The 20,633-nt window shown below is 45.0% G+C and overlaps 1 protein-coding gene across 8 annotated transcripts in view; it reads left to right on the top strand.

The window, feature by feature from the left end:
* kidins220a (kinase D-interacting substrate 220a) overlaps positions 1 to 20,633 on the top strand; it is a 103,405-nt gene that overhangs the window by 60,242 nt on the left and 22,530 nt on the right. For 6 of the 8 annotated variants that reach the window (XM_036962710.1, XM_036962715.1, XM_036962712.1 and 3 more), the window contains 3 exons: positions 15,244 to 15,422; positions 16,836 to 17,062; positions 17,579 to 17,701. In XM_036962710.1, the coding sequence (XP_036818605.1) occupies positions 15,244 to 15,422; positions 16,836 to 17,062; positions 17,579 to 17,701 (529 nt within the window). The remainder of the gene's footprint in view (positions 1 to 15,243; positions 15,423 to 16,835; positions 17,063 to 17,578; positions 17,702 to 20,633) is intronic. The other 2 variants (XM_036962716.1, XM_036962714.1) reach the window with 1 other exon arrangement.

The raw sequence follows: 20,633 nt of genomic DNA, 5'->3' as shown, positions 1-20,633 counted from the left end.
TTGTCTTTCTCTCTATCATTTTTCTCTTTCTCTTTGTCCTCTTTCTCCTTTTTCTCTTGCTCCTCCTCTTTCGCTCTCTCCTCCTCTTTGTCTCGCTCTCCTCGTTGTCTCGCTCTCTCCTCTTTCGCTCTCTCTCTCGCTCTCCCTCCTTTTCTTTATTTTCTCTTTCCCTCTCTCTCCTCTTTCTTTCCCTCTCTCTACTCTTTCCCCCGCCCTCTCCTCTTTCTTTCCCCTGCTCTCTCCTCTTTCTTTCCCCCTCTCTGTCCTCTTTCTTTCCCCCTCTCTCTCCTCTTTCTTTCCCCCTCTCTCTCCTCTTTCTTTCCCTCTCTCTCTCTCCTCTTTCTTTCCCCCTATCTCTATCCTCTTTCTTTCTTTCCCTCCTATTTCTTTCCCTCTCTCTTCTCTCTCTCTCCTCTCTCTCCTCTTTCTTTCTCTCTCTCTCTCTCTCTCTCTCTCTCTCTCTCTCTCTCTCTCTTTCTCCTCTCTCTCTCTCTCTCTCTCCACTTTCTCTCTCCTCTTTCTTTCTCTCTCTCCTCTTTCTTTCCCTCTCTCTCCTCTTTCTTTCCCTCTCTCCTCTTTCCCCCTCTCTCTCCTCTTTCTTTCCCTCGCTCTCTCTCCTCTTTCTTTCCCCCTCTCTCTCCTCCTCTTTCACTCGTTCTCCTTGTCTTCCTCTCTATCATTTTTCTCTTTCTCTGTGTCCTCTTTCTCCTTTTTCTCTTGCTCCGCCTCTTTCGCTCTCTCCTCCTCTTTGTCTCGCTCTCCTCGTTGTCTCGCTCTCTCCTCTTTCGCTCTCTCTCTCGCTCTCCCTCCTTTTCTTTATTTTCTCTTTCCCCCTCTCTCCTCTTTCTTTCCCTCTCTCTACTCTTTCTTTCCCCCGCCCTCTCCTCTTTCTTTCCCCTGCTCTCTCCTCTTTATTTCCCCCTCTCTCACCTCTTTCTTTCCCCCTCTCCTCTTTCTTTTCCTCTCTCTCTCTCCTCTTTCTTTCCCTCTCTCTTTCTCCTCTTTTTTTCCCTCTCGCTCCTCTTTCTTTCCCTCTATCGCTCTCCTCTTTCTTTCCCTCTATCGCTCTCCTCTTTCTTTCCTTCTATCTCTCTCCTCTTTTTTTCCCTCTCTCTCTCCCTCTCTCTCTCTCCTCTTTCTGTCCCCCTCTCTCTCCTCTTTCTTTCCCTCTCTCTCCTCTTTCTCTCCCTCTAGTCCTCTTTCTCTCCCTCTCTCTCTCTCTCCTCTTTCTTTCCCTCTCTCTCTCTCTCTCCTATTTTTTTCCCTCTCTCTCTCTCTCCTCTTTCTTTCTCTCTCTCCTCTTTCTTTCCCTCTCTCTCTCCTCTTTCTTTCCCTCTCTCTCTCCTCTTTTTTTCCCTCTCTCCTCTTTCTCTCTCGCTCCTCTTTCTTTCCCTCTCGCTCCTCTTTCTTTCCCTCTATCGCTGTCCTCTTTCTTTCCCTCTATCGCGCTCCTCTTTCTTTCCCTCTATCGCTCTCCTCTTTCTTTCCTTCTATCGCTCTCCTCTTTCTTTCCCTCTATCGCTCTCCTCTTTCTTTCCCTATCTCTCTCCTCTTTCTTTCCCTATCTCTCTCCTCTTTCTTTCCCTCTCTCTCTCCTCTTTATTTCTCTCTCTCTCTCCTCTTTCTTTCCCTCTCTCTCCTCTTTCTTTCCCTCTCTCCTCTTTCCCCCTCTCTCTCCTCTTTCTTTCCCTCGCTCTCTCTCCTCTTTCTTTCCCCCTCTCTCTCCTCCTCTTTCACTCGTTCTCCTTGTCTTTCTCTCTATCATTTTTCTCTTTCTCTGTGTCCTCTTTCTCCTTTTTCTCTTGCTCCTCCTCTTTCGCTCTCTCCTCCTCTTTGTCTCGCTCTCCTCGTTGTCTCGCTCTCTCCTCTTTTGCTCTCTCTCTCGCTCTCCCTCCTTTTCTTTATTTTCTCTTCCTCTCTCCTCATCTTTCTCTCTCTCCCCTCCTCATTCGTTCCCTCTCTCTCTTTCTCCTCCTCTTTCTCTCTCTCCTCCTCTCTCCTTCTTTCCTCTTTCTCTCTGTCCTCCTCTTTCACTCTCTGTCCTCTCTCTGTTTTTCTCTCTCCTCCTTTCTTTCTCACTCTTCTGTTTCTCTCCTCTTTTTTCTCTCCTCCTTTCTCACTCTCTCCTTCTGTTTCTCTATACTCCTCTCTCTTTCTTTCTCCTTTTTCGCTCTCTCTCTCCTCTCGCTCTCTCTCTCCTCTCGCTCGCTCTCTCTCTCCTCTTCTTTCATTATCTTTCTCTTCTTTCGTTCTTTCTTTCTCCTCTTTCTCTCTCTCCTCCTCTCTCATTCTTTCCTCTTTCTCTCCGTATCCTTCTCTTTCTGTCCTCCTCTTTCTCTCTCTGTCCTTCTCTCTCTGTTTTCTCTCTCTCCTTTCTTTCTCACTCTCTCCTGTTTCCCTCCTCCTCTTTTTCTCTCTTCCTTTCTCACTCTCTCCTTCTTTCTCTATACTCCTCTCTCTCTCCTTTTTTTCTTTCTTTCTTTGTTTCTTTCTTTCTTTCTCCTTTTTCGCTCTCTCTCCTCTCACTCTCTCTCTCCTCTTCTTTCATTCGCTCTCTCTCCTCCTCTCTCCTGCTTTCCTCCTCTCTCTATCCTCTTCTCTCTCTGTCCTCCTCTCTCTCTGTCCTCCTCTCTCTCTGTCCTCCTCTCTCTCTCCATCCTTCTCTCTCTCTGTCCTCCTCTCTCTCCTCCTCTTTTTCTCTCTCCTTTCTTTCTCACTCTCCTGTCTCTCTCCTCTTCTTTTTCTCTCTCTCTACTTCTGTTTCTCTATACTCCTCTCTCTCTCTCTCCTCTCGCTCACTCGCTCTCCTCCTCTTTCGTTCTCTCTCTTCCTCTTTCGTTCGCTCTCCTCTTCTTTTGTTCGCTCTCTTTCCTCCTCCTTTCTCTCCTTTCTTTCTCTCTCCTCTTTCTCGCTCTTTCTCTCGTCTTTCTCCCTCTCCTGTCCTTCTCTTTGTCTCTGTCCTTCTCTTTCTCTCTGTCATTCTCTCTGTCCTTATCTTTCTCCTTCTCTCTTCCTCTTTTTTTTCTCTCTTTCTCGCTCTTTTTCTCTCCTATTTGTCTCTGAACTTCTCTCTCTGTACTTCTCCTTATCTCTCTCCTCTTTCTCTCTCTTGAACACGTGAGCTGGGCCCCAATTCTCTTTTTATAGCCGGGTGAGTCACACTGCCAGTCTTTCTCAACAATCACTTGCCTCACTTCAACCTCAGGCCCCTGTCTGCCTGGTAAATGTGCACTCGAGGAACAGATAGCTGCTTCTTTGAATGGTCGCCTTGTGGCCAGGTCAACATGGCGTGGATCCCCTCTCTCAACTGAAACTCAACCAAGCACGCCATTGCTATCTCCTCTTCTGCTCAACTACCACTTACTGTATAATGTTTGTGTCAGACCACAGTGATTTAGATACTGTAGGTTATTCGATTAGACCGTAGACAACTATCTTTACTGCGATCTTTACCCCCCGTGAAGGGTTTGTCAGTTTTCTCTGATGTGTAAATAGCATGACAGTGTTGTCGGTAATCCACATGACTGGGACGTTGTTGGGGGAGTGTGATGATCTGTTCAAAATGATCCAAATCCAATTTTATTTGTCACGTGCTGAATACAACAGGTGTAGATTTTTACCATGAAATGCTTACTTAGGAGCCCTTTCCCATCAATGCAGAGTTCAAAAGTAAGGAAATGGTAACGCACAATAGAATATCAATACCGAGGCTAAATATAACGAGTACCGGTACCAAGTCAGTGTGCATGGGGTCGTTGAGGTAATATGTAGGTAGGGGTAAAAGTGACTAGGCAATCAGGATAGATGCTGAACAGCAGCGTATGTGAAGAGTGTCCGAGGGGATATGTGTGTGTGTTGCGTCAATATGCACGTGTGTTTTGTGTGTGTGAGTGTGTGGGTAGCATCCAGTGAGTGTGCATAGAGTCAGTGCGAGAGAGTAAAAAATAAGGGGGTCTTTCCTCTGACACCGCCTGGTATGTAGGTCCTAGATGGCAGGGTGCAGTGCAGCTGCAGTGATGTACTGGACCTTAGGCACTTTATCTTTAACGCATTTCAGTCGGATACCAGGCGGTTGCCATACCAGGTGATACAGCCAGTCAAGATGCTCTCAGTGGTGCTGAGAACTGTAGAACGTTTTGAGGATCTGAGGGTCCTTGCCAAATCTTTTCAGCCTCCTGAGGAGGGAAGGTGTGTTGTTGTGCCCTCTTCATGGCTGTTGGTGTGTTTGGACCATGATAGGTCCTTAGTGAGTTGGACAAAGAAGAACTTGAAGCTCTCGACCCACTCCACTGCAGCACCGTAGATTTAAATGGGGGGGTGCACGGCCCTCGATTTACTCATTTTGTCTTGCTGACATTGTTAGTTGTCTCTACACTAGTTGTCTCTACGCTAGAGCGCTTCATATCCCCCAAGTGTCTAGTAAGTGAATAGATTACTGCTGATGTGTATTTGGGGGTGAGTCAACTACTCCTAGGCCAACTGTCATTCCACATCTCTGGCATAAGTACTCTCACTCCATAAGGTTTATTGCAGCCTATATAAGCCACAGAGCACAGCATGTACTTGGAAGACCGTGAATTTGTGATATTAGTAGTATTTTTTAGTCCTGTTAGTATATTTGCTATAAAGCCTAGTCATATTTGTAATGTTCTGTGAAACTGTCACACTGTCCCTCCAACTAAAAATAAACTAGAAATGTTGCATGTGCCTCTTGACTTCTTAAAAGAAAGAACAAGGGGGAAAAAACGGACTTCTTGATATCACACAAACAGGCTGTCAAAAATGGCCAAAAGCTATTTTTTAGCAACTTTCATCCCAGAAGCGTGATGCCGTTGGCGGAGCACAGTGAGAGGTACACCCGATTATTCCCGTTGCCAAAGTGGGCCAAGCAGTCTAATCTGCTGCAGAATGTGCCTAATCTGTCTAATAACATCAGCCATTTTTTTTTATCGTTAACAGTAAGGCCAGCTCTGCCAAGCAATCTTTTTAATGTAGAGAAAGTAGGGGAAAGTGTATGAAACAAAAGATGGCATTATCCTGCGGGGGAATTGGGGACATTGGCCCCAAAACCACAGCCACACATGACCGGACCTACGTGTTTGTCTCACTTGTTCTGCAGGGAACACGTAAACAAATGACTCCTTGGGTGGCAAGCCAGTGTGCAGGGCCTGCCTAACGCACTTACGGAAATTGAAACGCAAACAAAATGAAAAGTGTTTTTGAGAGCGCCGGTATTTATAGCTGTCAGATTTACTGTTCGAATGGAGATGGTGGATCATTGTTCTTTTGATCGCAAATTGAACGAGAGCCTTGAGAGTCTGTGAGTTGTGGTGCAATGTTCGATGCAGCCTTTTCATTTCAGTTTTTAAAGGAGACGCAAATCGGTCTCCCTCTGGTCGTTATGAGGATGAATAACAGCTGCTGGCTTCTGTGGTTGTTGTTTCAGATCAGGAATACATATCTTCAGATCAGTACCCCAGAGTGGTATGTTATGTTCAGCATCGCACCAAAAAAAAAAAAAAAAAAGCTTCCGGAAAGAAGCAAATGGAAACTATTTTGGCGATCACAAAAGAACACGAGTAGAGATTTCCGGCTGTCGGTAGCCGTGATCTGTGGGGAAGTTTGAGCCCAGTCAGATCCTAAGGGAGTCTATTTCGGGAGCTCCAACCGGATTTTTAGCGCAAAAAGTGTTGGTTGGTCGGTCCTTCGAGCCAGAGCCTTGGTCCTGGATCTGCTCTGACATCTGGTGCCCGGTCTGTGCCAGGATAACCCTGTAGTATCCCCCCCCCCCACCCTCCACACACACACCTCTCACACACCTCCAAGCTCTCACAGAGGAGAGGAGTGGTGCGGCGCGGGAACATATGTCACCCCCCCACTCCTCTGAGGATCACTGTAAATTAATCAGACCCCGAGACGCGAGCGAGGCACGTTCACTCTCACACACACACACACACACACACACACACACACACACACACACACACACACACACACACATACAGCCTCTCACAGGAAACAGAAGGCCAAGAATGCGTGTCAAGCACCAAAAAACACTTTTCTTAACTACTCTATATAGCTTTCGTCCATATGTCTTTCCCTGGCTCGTTCTGTTTCACGACACCACACAATTCAATCAAACGCTGTATTCAGTTTTTGGATTGAGGCAAAACAAACAGTTCTCTTGCACTGAGAGCATGTTTCAATCCATTTCTGGTTTGATTTCTAAATATACTGAGCAAAAATATAGACGCAACAATCAACAATTTCAAAGATTTTACTGAGTTACAGTTCATAGAAGGAAATCAGTCGATTATAAATAATTTATTTGAAACTAATCTATGGATTTCACATGACTGGGCAGGGGTGCAGCAATGGGTGGGCCTGGGAGGGCATAGGCCCACCCACTGGGGAGCCCGGCCCAGCCAATCATAAATATTTTTTGCCCACAGGAAAAACTGTCTGACCTCCGCAGGTGAAGAAGCCGGATGTGGAGGTCCTGGCCTGTCCTGGTTACACGTGGTGTGCGGTTGTAAGGCCGGTTGGACATACTGCTGAATTTTCTAAAATTACGTTGGTGGCTTATGGTAGAGAAAGGAACATTCCATTTTCTGGCAACAGATCTGATGGACATTTCTGTGGTCAGCATGCCTATTGCACGCTCCCTCAACTTGAGACATCTGTTGCATTGTGTTGTGTGACAAAACTGCACATTTTCGAGTGGCCTTTTGTCCCCAGCACAAGGTACACCTGTGTAATGATCATGCTGTTTAATCAGTTTCTTGATATATCACACCTGTCAAGTGGCTGGATTATCTTGGCAAAGGAGAAATGCTCACTAACAGGGATGAAACCAAATTTCTGCACAAATTTTGAGGGAAATAAGCTTTTTGTACATATGGCGCATTTCTGGGATATTTTATTTCAGCTCATGAAATACGGGACCAACAATTTACATACTGCGTTTACATTTTTATTCAGTATTTTTCACATAGGAAAATTGTTTTTACTCATTCAGTGAATTTAGATTACAACATCCCAGTTCTTAAACTTCCATATAGGGGTTATTGCTTGGTCAGAGGCCTCAGTCTCCACCACTATGCTGTCCCTGGGTCCTGGCTGTCTTTTAACAGGAAGGGATTTAACTCTGAAGCTCTCTTCCATTCTCTGCCACTTTGCTCTCGCTCAACCTGCCGCTGTCACAATCCTCCGCTACTGCGTTCATCCAGGGAACAATTGACCTCTCAGAGACGTGCCCGGATCCAGGCTTTCCAGCGATTCTCTTGAGCGCCTCAAAACTTACAACTAATGACACTTGAAATGAATATGTGCAAGGCAATTTAGGCTAATTAGGAAGCCTCTTCTCCCAAGTACTGAAACATCAAGATGACATACTGTTCATTCTGGATTACTTTAATTGGGACAATTATTGTAATTTTGTCGCAATTACGTGTTGAGATAAAAGCGCATGTGTGCGATTCTCTTTATGTAAAATCCTAATAAGCTTCTAAATACTTGGCCACAAAAGGAGATTAGCTTTTTTTTCCTGGAACACTTTTGAACTTTTCTGCCTTTTTGAATGAAGTCCCTTTGCTTCCCTCCCTCTATACGCCATTGTTAATGCCGTATTTCCATCACGTACACGGCTTGTCTGTAAAATCTCGATTGCACTGCTAACAGTAGAAAGATGTTTTTCTCCCTGTCGCCTTTCCCCTCAGAGGGAGCCCATTGTCCCTGAGCTAAATCCTGCAGGAGGCATTTTGGTGAAAGGAGTAAACTTGTAATTCAATAGTGCCTTCGTTATTTACCAAGAGGCCCTAAAGCACTATAAATTATAAAGCTGCTGGAAAGCCCTCTATTTCCCAATAGAGTGTCGTCTATCTCTGATAGGGAGCTCTTTATTGAGTCCACACAGTGTCTGTGACAAACCGTACGCCCTCCAGATAGCGGAGATGGAGCGGAGCGGGTGGAGGGACCTCTATACAGGACTGTTATGAGGTCTACAGGACTACAATTGTGGCTGATGTGAATACCCCTTGTCAATGCCAGGTGTCCTCATAAACCCGGATTGTTGGCACATTGACATAGCACCATAGTATTCGGCAACGACAGGGAATCCCAGAGTTTGTCTAACAGTGCTGAACGGAAAGGTTGTGGGTGTATCAGCGGTGACTACTTTAATGGCCTACGCCCTGGTTATTGCTGTGGTCCAGTGTCCACCTGGTAGTTTTCTCTCAGGCGGCCTGAGAGTGTTGGGCAGTCCAGGTGGTGATGCTTCATTCTGCCTTCGCCTCTCATATGGACATGTTTATCCAGTGGTCCAGCAATACCCACCCATCTGTTGTGTGTGTGTGTGTGTGAAGATGGGAGAAGCACCAGGGCCTGGGTGGGTGTGTTAGTTACATACATCTCTCAGGTGTTGGACCGTCGTGACTAAGGGATGAATCAGCAGGAGATAGACGAGCTTCACCAGGCTCCCGCAGAGCAAACAAAATGGCCAGAGTCTATGGAACAAAATGTGATAGAAAATTCAAAGAAATGCAATTTAGTACGGAACTGTGGCCGATGTCCACGGGCCCAGCCTCTGTGTTGAGGTGTGTTGAGGTTTCCCTACCACTACCACATACTCTGGTGGATAATAGCCATGTGATGGAAAAGCAGTCTGTTACGCAGCATTCCTTCTAGGCAAATCGACTTAGAGCCCTTTCATTATGTCACAAAGCCGAAGTTGAATTTGAAGGATTAAACACTTTGAAACAGGAAAACCAGACTGTTTTCAGATTGAAGCAGGGATAACATCCATGTGATCTAAAATGTTGTAAATCAAGGATAGACTATCAAAGACTAAACTCCATAATCCGAATATATAAGGCAATAGACTGCTCGGATTTTGTGCTTGGTTTGACCTGTGACTAGACTTTGACTACACTGCACTTTGTATGCTAGTGTGGTTGAGCCCATAAGCATTTGTGTGGGTGAGTGAGCATGTTTAGGCTGGCTTCTGTCTTTCTGGATGGGCCTCCTGTGGACATATCAGTGATCTCCCTCCCTCTCTATTGTGCCGTATGGAGGAGAAGGTGGCAGGGGTATTATAAATAGCAGCGCTGGGCTGCGAGCGGTCATCGGTGACCTTTTAAAGTGGACAGTGTTGCTCGTCACCAGTCACAGGGCCTAGGGCACACTGAACCCCCTCTAGCTTTGATGTGCCACCCAGGGCCACAAAGGTCAAATAGGGTCAAGCCAGCATGGAGGAAAGGATGGTCACTAGAGATAAAGGAAGTGTGTGGCGAGCAAAGCCTGTGTGTGAAAATGGCAACTCTTCTGGGAACTCCTTTTCTGGAAATCCCTTGATCCGAGCAATGTAAAAAAAAAACAAACATTGGGTGTCTTTTCCCATCGCCACTTGAAAGCGGCTTCTTATTCTGAGCATAGTTATGCAGCTACTGTATAGCTGAAGGATTTATCAGCTTTATCTGGTACTGAGTTCTTGAATGACAACTTGGAAGCTCTCTGTTCCAAATAACTTTCTTAAGAGCTTTCTTAAGAGAATCCTGCTCTTAGCTGGCCACTCCTCTTTCTCCCGTTCCCAGACAGGAAGGCGAATCGAGGCGAGTTGCAGAAGTGAATCCGTGGTCATCTCCAAATAGAACTGCCTCTCTTTCTCTCCCTCTGTTTATTACTCTGTCTGTCTCTTCGCCAGGTCATCCTATGTCTGAGGTATCTCCTCCTCAATAAAGTTAAGTAAAGGATTACTGGTCGGGGCTGTTTTCATGTTTTTGCCAGAAAATAGCTAACTTTATTTACCTGGATGGATTACATGAATCACTTGTTTGACTTCTCATATACTGTCTCAACCCCGACACACATCAAACACCCACGTTGACTGACTGCTCAGCTCAATTCATGTCAGGAATGCCTCATTCTATTACCGTTTAGCCACACTCGGCAATGGAGTTCAGAACGCTCCCTTTCACATAAATCATCAAACTGGGCCTAGTTTTCTAATATCCTGTACAAGGTTTGTTAGGAGTTGAGTTTAGCTCCCTTGAATGAAGGGTTCAGCTAAGGTTTTTGGGGTCTGGAACGGGTAGGTTTGTGTACAGATGAGTTTAATCATTTCGGAGAAACTCTGAATCCCAACCCCATTTCTGAGAGGCCATTCTGAGGCTGCAGCGTTTTTTTATCAGAGTGGTATGTTTCCCATTACGCTGCATTTCTCTGCGGTCCGTTTTAGATACAAAGGCCTGGCTTAATACATAGGAATGGCAATTACAGGCTTAAACTTTGCCACGGATGTATACGAAAAGCAAAGTTGCGTTTTAATGTCCGCTGGCGTAGCGGAGAGAAGATGCAACCCAATTAGGCCAAAGAAACACGACGGTTTAAGAAAATGGAAACATGGCGGTGTCTCAAGTGAAAACATAATTTGCTCTCGTTTTCAGGTAGACGAGGGATTGGCAGACTCCTCTAGCACAATAATCCTCCCACTCTGGAGTGTTGACGCTGCGAGGCCACGCGCCAGCCAGTCCATTCGTTGGTTAGAGAGCCTCGTCGAGTTCGCCCACCTGCCCGTCGGCCTGAGGAACGCGCCAAGGCCCGGGCTCGCCATTGTGACGGACCGCTGTTGTTCTTTTCATCGCCAAACATTGATTCTCTTTATGGCCCTCTGAAAACAAATGTGTGTTGGCATTTCCCTTCTCTCCGGGCCCCTTTATGGAAATGCTCAGAGCCTCATTGTGGGGCATCTGCACACCGTCCACACACAGAGGGTGGATGTAAGCATTGTCAAGTGAAACATTCAGCGCCTGCAGAGGTAGGAGAGCGGGGAGGAATAGAGGGAGAATTCTGCTCTTTCCAGTCAGCTGCAGTATGTGGGAGTGTTGGAGGAGAAGAAAGGCTTGTCGAGCCAGTTTTTGGACCGATTAGCATTTGGAAGAGCCCAGAAACCTCCCAAGCGCTAGACGCTGCAACAGACAGCGTATAAGAGCCTGTGCTTGCAATGCAAGCCCCCATTCAATGGGGCTATTGTGTGGAACCGGCTGCAGGATTCCTGACATGCTTTATTTCTGTCTCCGGCCTTTTAAAAGTAACGCGTCGGCTTCCGATCTCACCACAGCGCGGTCCTCCAGCTTGTCAGTCTCACGAAAGATGGACTGATAGCAATCGGACAAAGCCCCTCCTGTCTCCCTCCACCAGTGTCAGAAGCAATGAACGCCAATTACTTGATGCCATGGCCAACCATTCTTCCTCAATTTACTCACAATCTGTCTCTTGACGTGTCCTATTGGCACGTTCGGAGGCACTTAAAAAAATAAAAAATAATAAACGCTCCATGTGCCACAGTACAGTAGATGGTCAAACGTGTTGGATGGTGTTCCACCGGGTAATAAACCCATGCCAATCATGTGTGATTTCATGTGTGATTCTCCTGACCCGTGCTATTATCAGAACAAGGGCACTATTATTAAGAGGGATGATGTTTGGATGACTCAGTCCTTTGCGGCTGACTGGTGGCTGCCAGCAGAAGGTTCGGATTGGACGGCGTGGTGTGAATGCTAGGAATGGGGTCTCTGTGCCACAGCGATGGATGCCTTTACTTAGTCCATGCGGTCCATCTTTGGAAGATGCTGTTAAAAGTGTGTGTGCTGGGTACCACCGTGGGTCAGAGTCAATAAAAGGCTCCTCTAAGTACTCGTATATGTAGCTCTGGGCATCTCTGTAGATGTATGCTCGACTCTACTCCCCATACAAACGGTTGAGACTGAAGATTGGACTAGTTCAAATACAGGTTATAGTGAAATACATTGGAAATATGTGTGTTATAGGGAGTTAATAATTTAGAAAAATGGTCAATCCAAAAAATATGAAAATAAAACGTGCAGTGACGTCCGAGGGTAAGGGTTCAGAATACGTTTGCGTGGCCGCGTTCATGAGCAATTCTCTGGCATTATCTTTGCAAACTGTGTGGAATAGATCTAGGTTTTCTTAGGAAAGACAAAGCATCACTTAAGATTCCTTTGCGGCAGTGGAGGAGTGTGCTCTGTGTAGACACTGCAAGAGCTGGAGGAAGTCCCCTCAGTGCTGCACTAGTGTGTGTGTCTCACTGGCTCCTGTTGGTCTGCGTCTGTGCACACAAATAAACAGAGCCCAGCTGGACTGCTGGAACAGCACAAGGCTCTCGGCGCGGGATAATACAGCGCGTGGGAAACGGAATCAAAATCACATTCCCTCACTACCATGACTCTAACTATCTATGGAAATCCCCATCGTCACTGACCCTCCCAGGTGTAATTGGGTGTTTTTGGTGTGTTTTGTGCATTTGAGACTGTTTTGTTAGTGAGAGTGTCTGAGCGGTGATGTGTCTGTTTTGTGTATGTGTACTTCATGACAGACAGAAAAAAACGAGCAACCACCTAATGGCCCTCGTGTGAGAGGTCAGTTGACTATTAGCATGGCCATCTGTCCCTCCCTTCAGGCCGCACTGACCCTTTGGTTAGATGGTTGTGATGGAGCACAGTGAGGGCCATTGTCCAGCGGAGCACAGCTGTTCTGCTCTCCTCTTCTTTCTCACCCACCTGCCTGCACTTCCTCTTGGGCTAGACTCAGACGCTACCCTATGTGTCAGCACTCCACTACTATGGCTAACTGCAAAAAAGTTTTGGGCTGATGCCTTAGAAGATAGAAAGCAGGAGTTTTTACTCACCAAAGTAACAACACAGTATAGTCAAAGACTTAGTTGTAGTTGCGCTTTCAAAAATAATAATTTTATGTTACATTTTTTATTTTATTTAACCTTTTATTTAACTAGGCAAGTCAGTTAAAACAAATTCTTATTTACAATGACGGCCTACCCCGGTCAAACACGGACGATGCTGAGCCAATTGTGCGCCGCCCTATGGGACCCCCTAATCACGGCGGGATGTGATACAGCCTGGATACCGATCTGCTATCTGGTTACCTATAACTACAAACATAGTTATGTTTTAGCGTTTTTATATATTTATTACCTTATTCCTGGATATCTAAGGAACTACCCACAATGCACTATTTCGCAACATCGTATGGAGTACCGGTGCTACCTAGCTAGTTCCAGCTGGCTAACGTTAGCTATTAGCCACACTAGCATGTATTTACATTCTAACGTAATGTTAGCAGGCTAGTAGGGCTAAAGTTAGCAGGCTAGTTGGCTTGTAAGTTAGCAGAAAATTACATTGAAACCAGTAATCATAAGTGCAATCGATTTGGTTTCATTTTAAGTTATACTTTTTTTTTACATTATAGGGTTTACATTATAGGGAATAAGCCTGCTTGTTATTTCCGGCATGACTTCAGAAATCAGTTTTAGGTAATAACTTGAAAAATAGAAAAGTTAGGTGTAACTTTGCATTGGGACTTTTGTTGCGTATAAGCCTACTAATGCAAATCCATATTACCATATGTGGTAATGTGTATATACTACCTAACCCTTTAAGTTATTTACAGGTATCAATGTGGGCTCATATTGGTTATTCCAAAAAAGGAATAATAACACAAAAAAGGTTCCATCTAGAACCTAAAAAGGTTATTTGGCTCCCCCATGGGAGAACCCTTTGAAGAACCCTTTTGGGTTCTACCAGGTCAATTGTGGAGTAGCACAGCTAACCAGAACACTTGCTTGAGTAAATCATTACTCGTCTCCGTACTGAGGTCACTGAGTCACGTGCTTGTGGATAGCGTGTCAGTAGGTGCAGAGGGCACTGATTCTGTTACAGCATTTAGCTTACTGTGTGTGTGCGTGCATGCGTTCGTTCGTTCCTGCCTGTGTACAACAACAACGAGGTCTTAACCCCGGTCTGTTTACCCAGCAGATCTAGCTCAGCTGGGCATTAAGGTAGAGCTTCAATTGTGTCAAGATTTTTCCTCCGCAAATTGAACAGATTCGGCCCTTAGTAACGTGATTAGCAAACAGCAGCAGCAAGGCTGGGCCCAGACCAGCCTACCTTCAGTTCGTTTAGTACAATGGTGTGGTGAGCGGCTAATCCAACTGCAGAAAGACCAACCTCTGCCCGATCCATTTTTGGGGCGAAACAATGGGAAATACCCTCCAAACCCAGCATGTGCTTTCCCACAGCTTAAGAGAAAGAGACACACACACACACACACACACACACACACACACAGACAGACAGAGATGGCGAGATTAAAATTGATAGGCAAAATGTTTGTTCTCGAGAAATCTGCTCATTCAGCTGATAAGGCTGACGCCCACACGGATGATGGAAACATGACTTCATGCCTCAGAATGCATTCATAATGTGCTACTTGCAGTGGTTGAATAACTTTTTGTTCTGGTGGTTGGGTGGAATAGTGCAGTTGGGCCATCTACCATACATCTATCTCTGTGTAATGGATGGACATGCACTATTTGTGAGATGATGCTCAATTGTCATCATCTCCATAAATATACAAGGAGTATGTCAAACATTTGGAACACCTTCCCAACATGGAGTTGCACACCACCCCCTTTTTATCTTCAGAAGAGCCTCAATTCGTTGGGGCATTCAACAGGGATACTGGCCCATGTTGACGCCAACGCTTCCCACAGTTGTGTCAAGTTGGCTGGATGTCCTTTAGGGTGGTGGACCATTCTTGATACACACGGGAAACTTGAGTGTGGAAGAACCCAGCAGCATTGCAGTTCTTAACACAAACCGGTGCGCCTGGCACCTACCATACCCTGTTCAAAGGCACTTCAATCTTTTGTTTTGCCCTTTCACCCTCTGAATGGCACACATGCACAACCCATGTCTCGATTGTCTAGAGGTTTAAAAATCCTTCTTTAACCCGTCTCCTCCCCTTCATCTACACTGATTTGAAGTGGATTCACCTGGTCAGTCTGTCAAATTCATGTAGTGTTTTGTACACTCAAGTGTACATTTACTTCGAGGCTACGAACAAAGATTGAACATCCTCGTTTGCAGAACACTCCCATTTGAGCTTCTAAATGAGTCTGAGCAGCAAACCTCTGATAGTCATCTCCTTATGTTTCCTCTGCTGTCAGACCCAGATAACAAACTGGAGCTATGAGTCACCAAACGAAATGGACTTATCTCTCGCTTTTCATGATGCTGGAACAGCAAGAGCAGCGATGACCGTTGCGGGGCCTCTACTAGAGATAGGCGAAATATCTCAGTGTGTCATCTTTAGCACGTTCAACAGTCCTTCCTCCTATTTCTTCTTTCACTCTCGCTTCCTCTCCTCTAGAATCTCCAAAAACATCCCCACCACCAAAGACATAGAGCCCCTGCTGGAGATCGACGGGGACATCCGTAGCTTCGAGGTGTTCCTGTCCTCTAGGACGCCCGTCCTCACGGCGCGCGACGTGGAGATGTTCCTCCCCTGCACCGTCAACCTGGACCCCAAACTCCGGGAGATCATCGCAGGTCCGTATATTTCCACACAAGCATCACTATTCTAATGGTCATTACACTCTGACCTAGGATCAGTCCCCACCTGTCCATATACTAGTATTCATTATGATCTAAAAGGAAAAACTGATCCCATGTTATCATTTCTACTCTTGAGACTCTCTTTGTAAACATGCCATTAACTGAAATGAATGTGCAGTGCCTTCAGAAAGTATTCATACCCCTTAATGTGTTAATACTTATGTAAATAGGATATTTCTGTATTTAATTTTACAGACAAAAATGTCAATAAAAACATGTTTTCAGTTTGTCATTGTGGGGTGTAGATGGGTGAGAGAATTTTTGTTGTTGATGTAATCCATTTTGAATTCAGGCTGTAACACAACAATATTAGGAATAATTCAAGGTGTGTGAATACTTCCTGAAGGCACTGTAAGTGTTCTGTCAATATATTTGTGTAATTAGCTAAATTGTTACTTACTCATTGATCTGCAACCAAACACATTTAAATGCAGCCAAAGACAACAGTCAGTCAGCTATCCAACTCATAGGCCTGACGTCACTAATAAAGGAGACTCTGTGTGTGTGTGTGTGTATGTGTGTGTGTGCGAGCGAGCTTTGGAAGGTGACCAATGCCCCTGTCCCTCCCTGGCCAGTCATCCAGTCCTGTTTCCAGTGTCCTCCAGCCAGCCAGTGGGCACAGTGGTCAGTGATACCCACTCACTCACTTACCAGGCTGACTCACTCACTCATAAGGCCTCCATTGTGCTCCCTTACTGCCGGATTGGGTCTCTACTCAACCCATCATTCAACAACATGCACTCTGATGACCGAGACATTTTGGTGCCTGTTTCTTACCTGGCCACTTACCCTACTCTGTTTCGTTTAAAAAACATATATGTTTTTATTGTATTATAAGACTGTTCAAATGCAATTTATCTGCAGAAAAAAATATAGTTTTCTTGGCAAAAGTGAGAGTTTGAATTAATGTTGTCTATTTTCAGTAAAGCCAATAACTTTAACAATGTGTTATTTTCCACGATGCTCCCTCAAGTGCACTCAATCACACAATGAAAGTTTATCCATGTACGTGGCATTTGATTTGCATTCTCTCCGCAGAACTTCTCTATGTGAACCCGCTGAGAACGATCAAGTATGTTTGGTTGAATCTGTTTCTGAGTGGGTGGATCTAAAGTCTCTTTATAGTCGGAGCCAAGACGTGATCTACATCAGCATCAGCGGTGAAATGTCTCCTTTTCGCTCCCCCGCTCTTCTCTCCCTTCCTCCTCTCCCTCTCTCTCTTCATGATGTCTTTCTGTCTCTCCACCCACTCCCTCCCTCTCTCTATCTCTCTCCTTATCTAGTCCTGTTACCATCTTTCCCCCTCACTTGACCCTCCCCCCCTCCCTTCTCCCTCTCTCCCTGTAGATGTTCGTGCTGCCAGGGAGCAGATGCACATTGGAGGAGTGACCTATCCCACGCTGCCCCTGCAGGACGTCCCAGCCCGCGCCTCTTCTGCCTTCGGCCAGCACTTGGCCGCCTGCTCCCCCACGGGCTCCTTCACTGGCTCCCTGCCCCCCCCAGGGCTAGTGCCCTCCCAGCCCCACAGCAGTTACTACAGCATGCCCGCCCCGCAGCACCCCTTCTACACCCGGGTGAGACGTCAACACAACACAGCAGCAACTGACTGCACCTGACCGTAGCGCAGAACACATTCATTTAGTATACGGTAGAGTACCAAAGTTTTGTACAACGTACTTCAGTACACCTTAGTATGAAGAGAATCACTGTGCAGTTGAAATTACCTCCGTTTTCCTTTGGAGACACACGACTTAAAGGGATAGCGCACCCAAATGATAAAATAAAATGTTTCTCACCCTGCAAGCAGTCTATGGACAAAGGTACGACAGCAATCCATGCTCTGTTAAGTGACGGTTACTTTCCTCTGTTTTGTTAATGTAACTGCACAGCTACCTCAGTGCACATCACAATACAGGTCCATTTACTCACGTCACCTCATTTTTAAATGTTACAGTGCAGACCCTCCTCTCTAAACAAAAAGGATCCTTCACAGCTCTAGGGTTACCTCAGATATATGTGTGTGAATGATCCCTCATACAATCCTCATGTTGTGCGCTTTAACCATTCTCCTTCTTCATCCTTCCATATAGCCTTATTTCCCCCATCATGAGTATCACCTACCCCGGCATCAATACAGCTCCCGTCCTCACCCTGCCCCGTCCCAGTCACGCCCCTCCATTAAAGCAGGCTACCCCAGGGACCCCAATGGACTTGTAAGTACAGAGCTGCCGGTCAGTAGGACACCTAGCACTAGTAGCTAGCAGTAGTCCACTATGGTATAGTGCAGTGTTCTGTTTGAGGTCCACCTAAAGCGAGTCTGATTCAAGACGGGAGCAAATCGAGTCAGAGTCAAGACAAAAGACCGGAGGGGGTTTGAGACCGAGTCAAGACCGAGACCAGAAAAATGCGAGTCCAATTCAAGACCGTGATTGTAATTTTGTCAAATCACCACCATAATAAGAGATCAAAATGTCCAGTATTTCTGTGTTCATATTTCAGAACAACATCTGGGTTCTTTAGACATTCAGAAGAGTGAAAAAATGCCTGTTGAGGGCAGATAGAAACACTACAAATTATTACTAACCCAAATACGGTGGGGAACAATGGGCCTTCTACGTCTTCTGAGAAGGGCTAAGGATTTATAAAATAATGATAATTGCATTATTATTTTCAATGATGTTCTGACTTAATCTCGTCAGTTTTTGTTGGAAAGGAAAGGGTTAACAATGAGGAAAAAATATCCAATCATGATTTGTCTTTGCTAGTCTCTGGGGAGATAAATCTAGCTAGCTAAGTTAGCCATTGGCTAGACCATCAGAAGCTAGATAAAAGGCAACATTTTCAATATTTTTACTTAATGAGCGGGACCGTTTTTACAAAAACGCATGGAAACTTCTGCCTTCTTGAAGGTCAACAGCGCAATGGCAGTAGTTTTCCCATGGTCTAGCTAGCTAGTTGTCTGCTAGTTTGCAGCCGGTGTTATCTAACAAGGTGTTGCTAATTTGTTAGCTTCTCCCTTTTCAAGAGTAACTTTCAACAAGAAGTTAAGTTAGTGTGTTTTTATTGCAGCGCTCTTGCTGTTGTTAGCCATCTCTTTGAAAATAACTTGTGTGTGAAACATTGTTGCATTTAAAGCAGAACTGACAGCATTTTAGAAACATGAAATCTTATTAAAATATGTTTGAATAGACCCCCAGGAAGAATATGACACTTTAAAAGATATGGTCATTGATATGTTCATTTCCACAAATTCTTAAAATGTTTGGGAATTATGTACACTACCGTTTAAAGGTTTGGGGTCACTTAGAAATGTCCTTGTTTTTTAAAGAAAAGCACATTTTCTTGGTCCATTAAAATAACATCAAATTGATCAGAAATACAGTGTAGACATTGTTAATGTTGTAAATGACTATTGTAGCTGTAAATGGTAGATTTTTTAAAATGGAATATCTACATAGGTGTACGGAGGCCCATTATCAGCAACCATCACTCCTGTGTTCCAATGGCACATTGTGTTAGCTAATCCAAGTGTATCATTTTCAAAGGGCTAATTGATCATTAGAAAACCCTTTTGCAATTATGCTAGAAGAGCTGAAAACTGTTGTTTGTGCTGATGTAAAGAAGCAATAAAACTGGCCTTCTTTAGACTAGTTGATTATCTGGAGCATCGGCATTTGCAGGTTTGATTACAGGCTCAAAATGGCCAGAAACAAAGAACTTTCTTCTGAAATCCATCAGTCTATTCTTGTTCTGAGAAATGAAGGCTATTCCATGCAAGAAATTGCCAAGAAACTGAAGATCTCATACAACGCTTTGTACTACTCCCTTCACAGAACAGTGCAAACTGGCTCTAACCAGAATAGAAAGAGGAGTGGGAGGCCACTGGTGCACAACTGAGCAAGAGGACAAGTACATTGTGTCTACTTTGAGAAACAGACTCCTCACAAGCACTCAACTGGCAGCTTCATTAAATAGTACCCCCAAAACACCAGTCTCAATGTCAACAGTGAAGAGGCAACTCCGGGATGCTGGTCTTCTAGTTACAAAGAAAAAGCCACATCTCAGACTGGCCAATAAAATAAAGATTAAGATGGGCAAAATAACAGACACTGGACAGAGGAAGATTGGAAATAAGTGTTATGGACAGACTAATCTAAGTTTGAGGTGTTTGGATCACAAAGAAGAACATTTGTGAGACGCAGAAAAAATTTAGAGATGCTGGAGGAGTGCTTGACGCCATCTGTCAAGCATGGTGGAGGCAATGTGATGGTATGGGGGTGCTTTGGTGGTGGTAAAGTGGGAGATTTGTACAGGGTAAAAGGGATCTTGAAGAAGGAAGGCTATCGCTCCATTTTGCAACGCCATGCCATACCCTGTGGATGGCCCTTAATTGGAGCTAATTTCCTCCTACAACAGGACAATGACCCAAAGCGCAGCTCCAAACTATGCAAGAACTATTTAGGGAAAAGCCAGTCAGCTGGTATTCTGTCTATAATGGAGTGGCCAGCATAGTCACCGGATCTCAATCCTATTGAGCTGTTGTGGGAGCAGCTTGACCATATGGTAGGTAAGAAGTGCCCATCAAGCCAATCCAACTTGTGGGAGGTGCTTCAGGAAGCATGGCATGAAATCCGTTCAGATTACCTCAACAAATGGACAACTAGAATGCCAAAGTCTGTTATTGCTGCAAATGGAGTATTCTTTGGAGGATTCTATGACGAAAGCAAAGTTTTTAAGGACAATTATTATTTAAATTAAAAATCATTATTTGTAACCTTGTCAATGTCTTGGCTATATTTCCTATTCATTTTGCAACTCATTTCATGTACGTTTTCATGGAAAACAAGGACATTTCTAAGTGACCCCAAACTTTTGAACGGTAGTGTATACTAAGGCATTTGTGAAAATGCTATCGCAGTATCGAGTGGGAAAGTGGCCATGCGTTTGGACAAATAATAGACACTGCAGTAAATACATCTGTCTTGAGTATACACAGACCGGTGCGCTATAGTCAGTCAGAGCTAAAGTAGACCTTTATACAAACAAGCCATTTGCCACACTGGCCTGCCATCATTCACTTTGAACTGGACTGTGTGTTTACAGGCAGTTGCAACAGCGCAACTTTAGATCATTAGAAAGCATTTT

This window comes from Oncorhynchus mykiss, chromosome 25 (assembly GCF_013265735.2).
Source record: "Oncorhynchus mykiss isolate Arlee chromosome 25, USDA_OmykA_1.1, whole genome shotgun sequence".
In the NCBI taxonomy this organism is placed as follows: Eukaryota; Metazoa; Chordata; class Actinopteri; order Salmoniformes; family Salmonidae; genus Oncorhynchus; species Oncorhynchus mykiss.
This window is presented reverse-complemented; position numbering and strand designations above follow the sequence as displayed.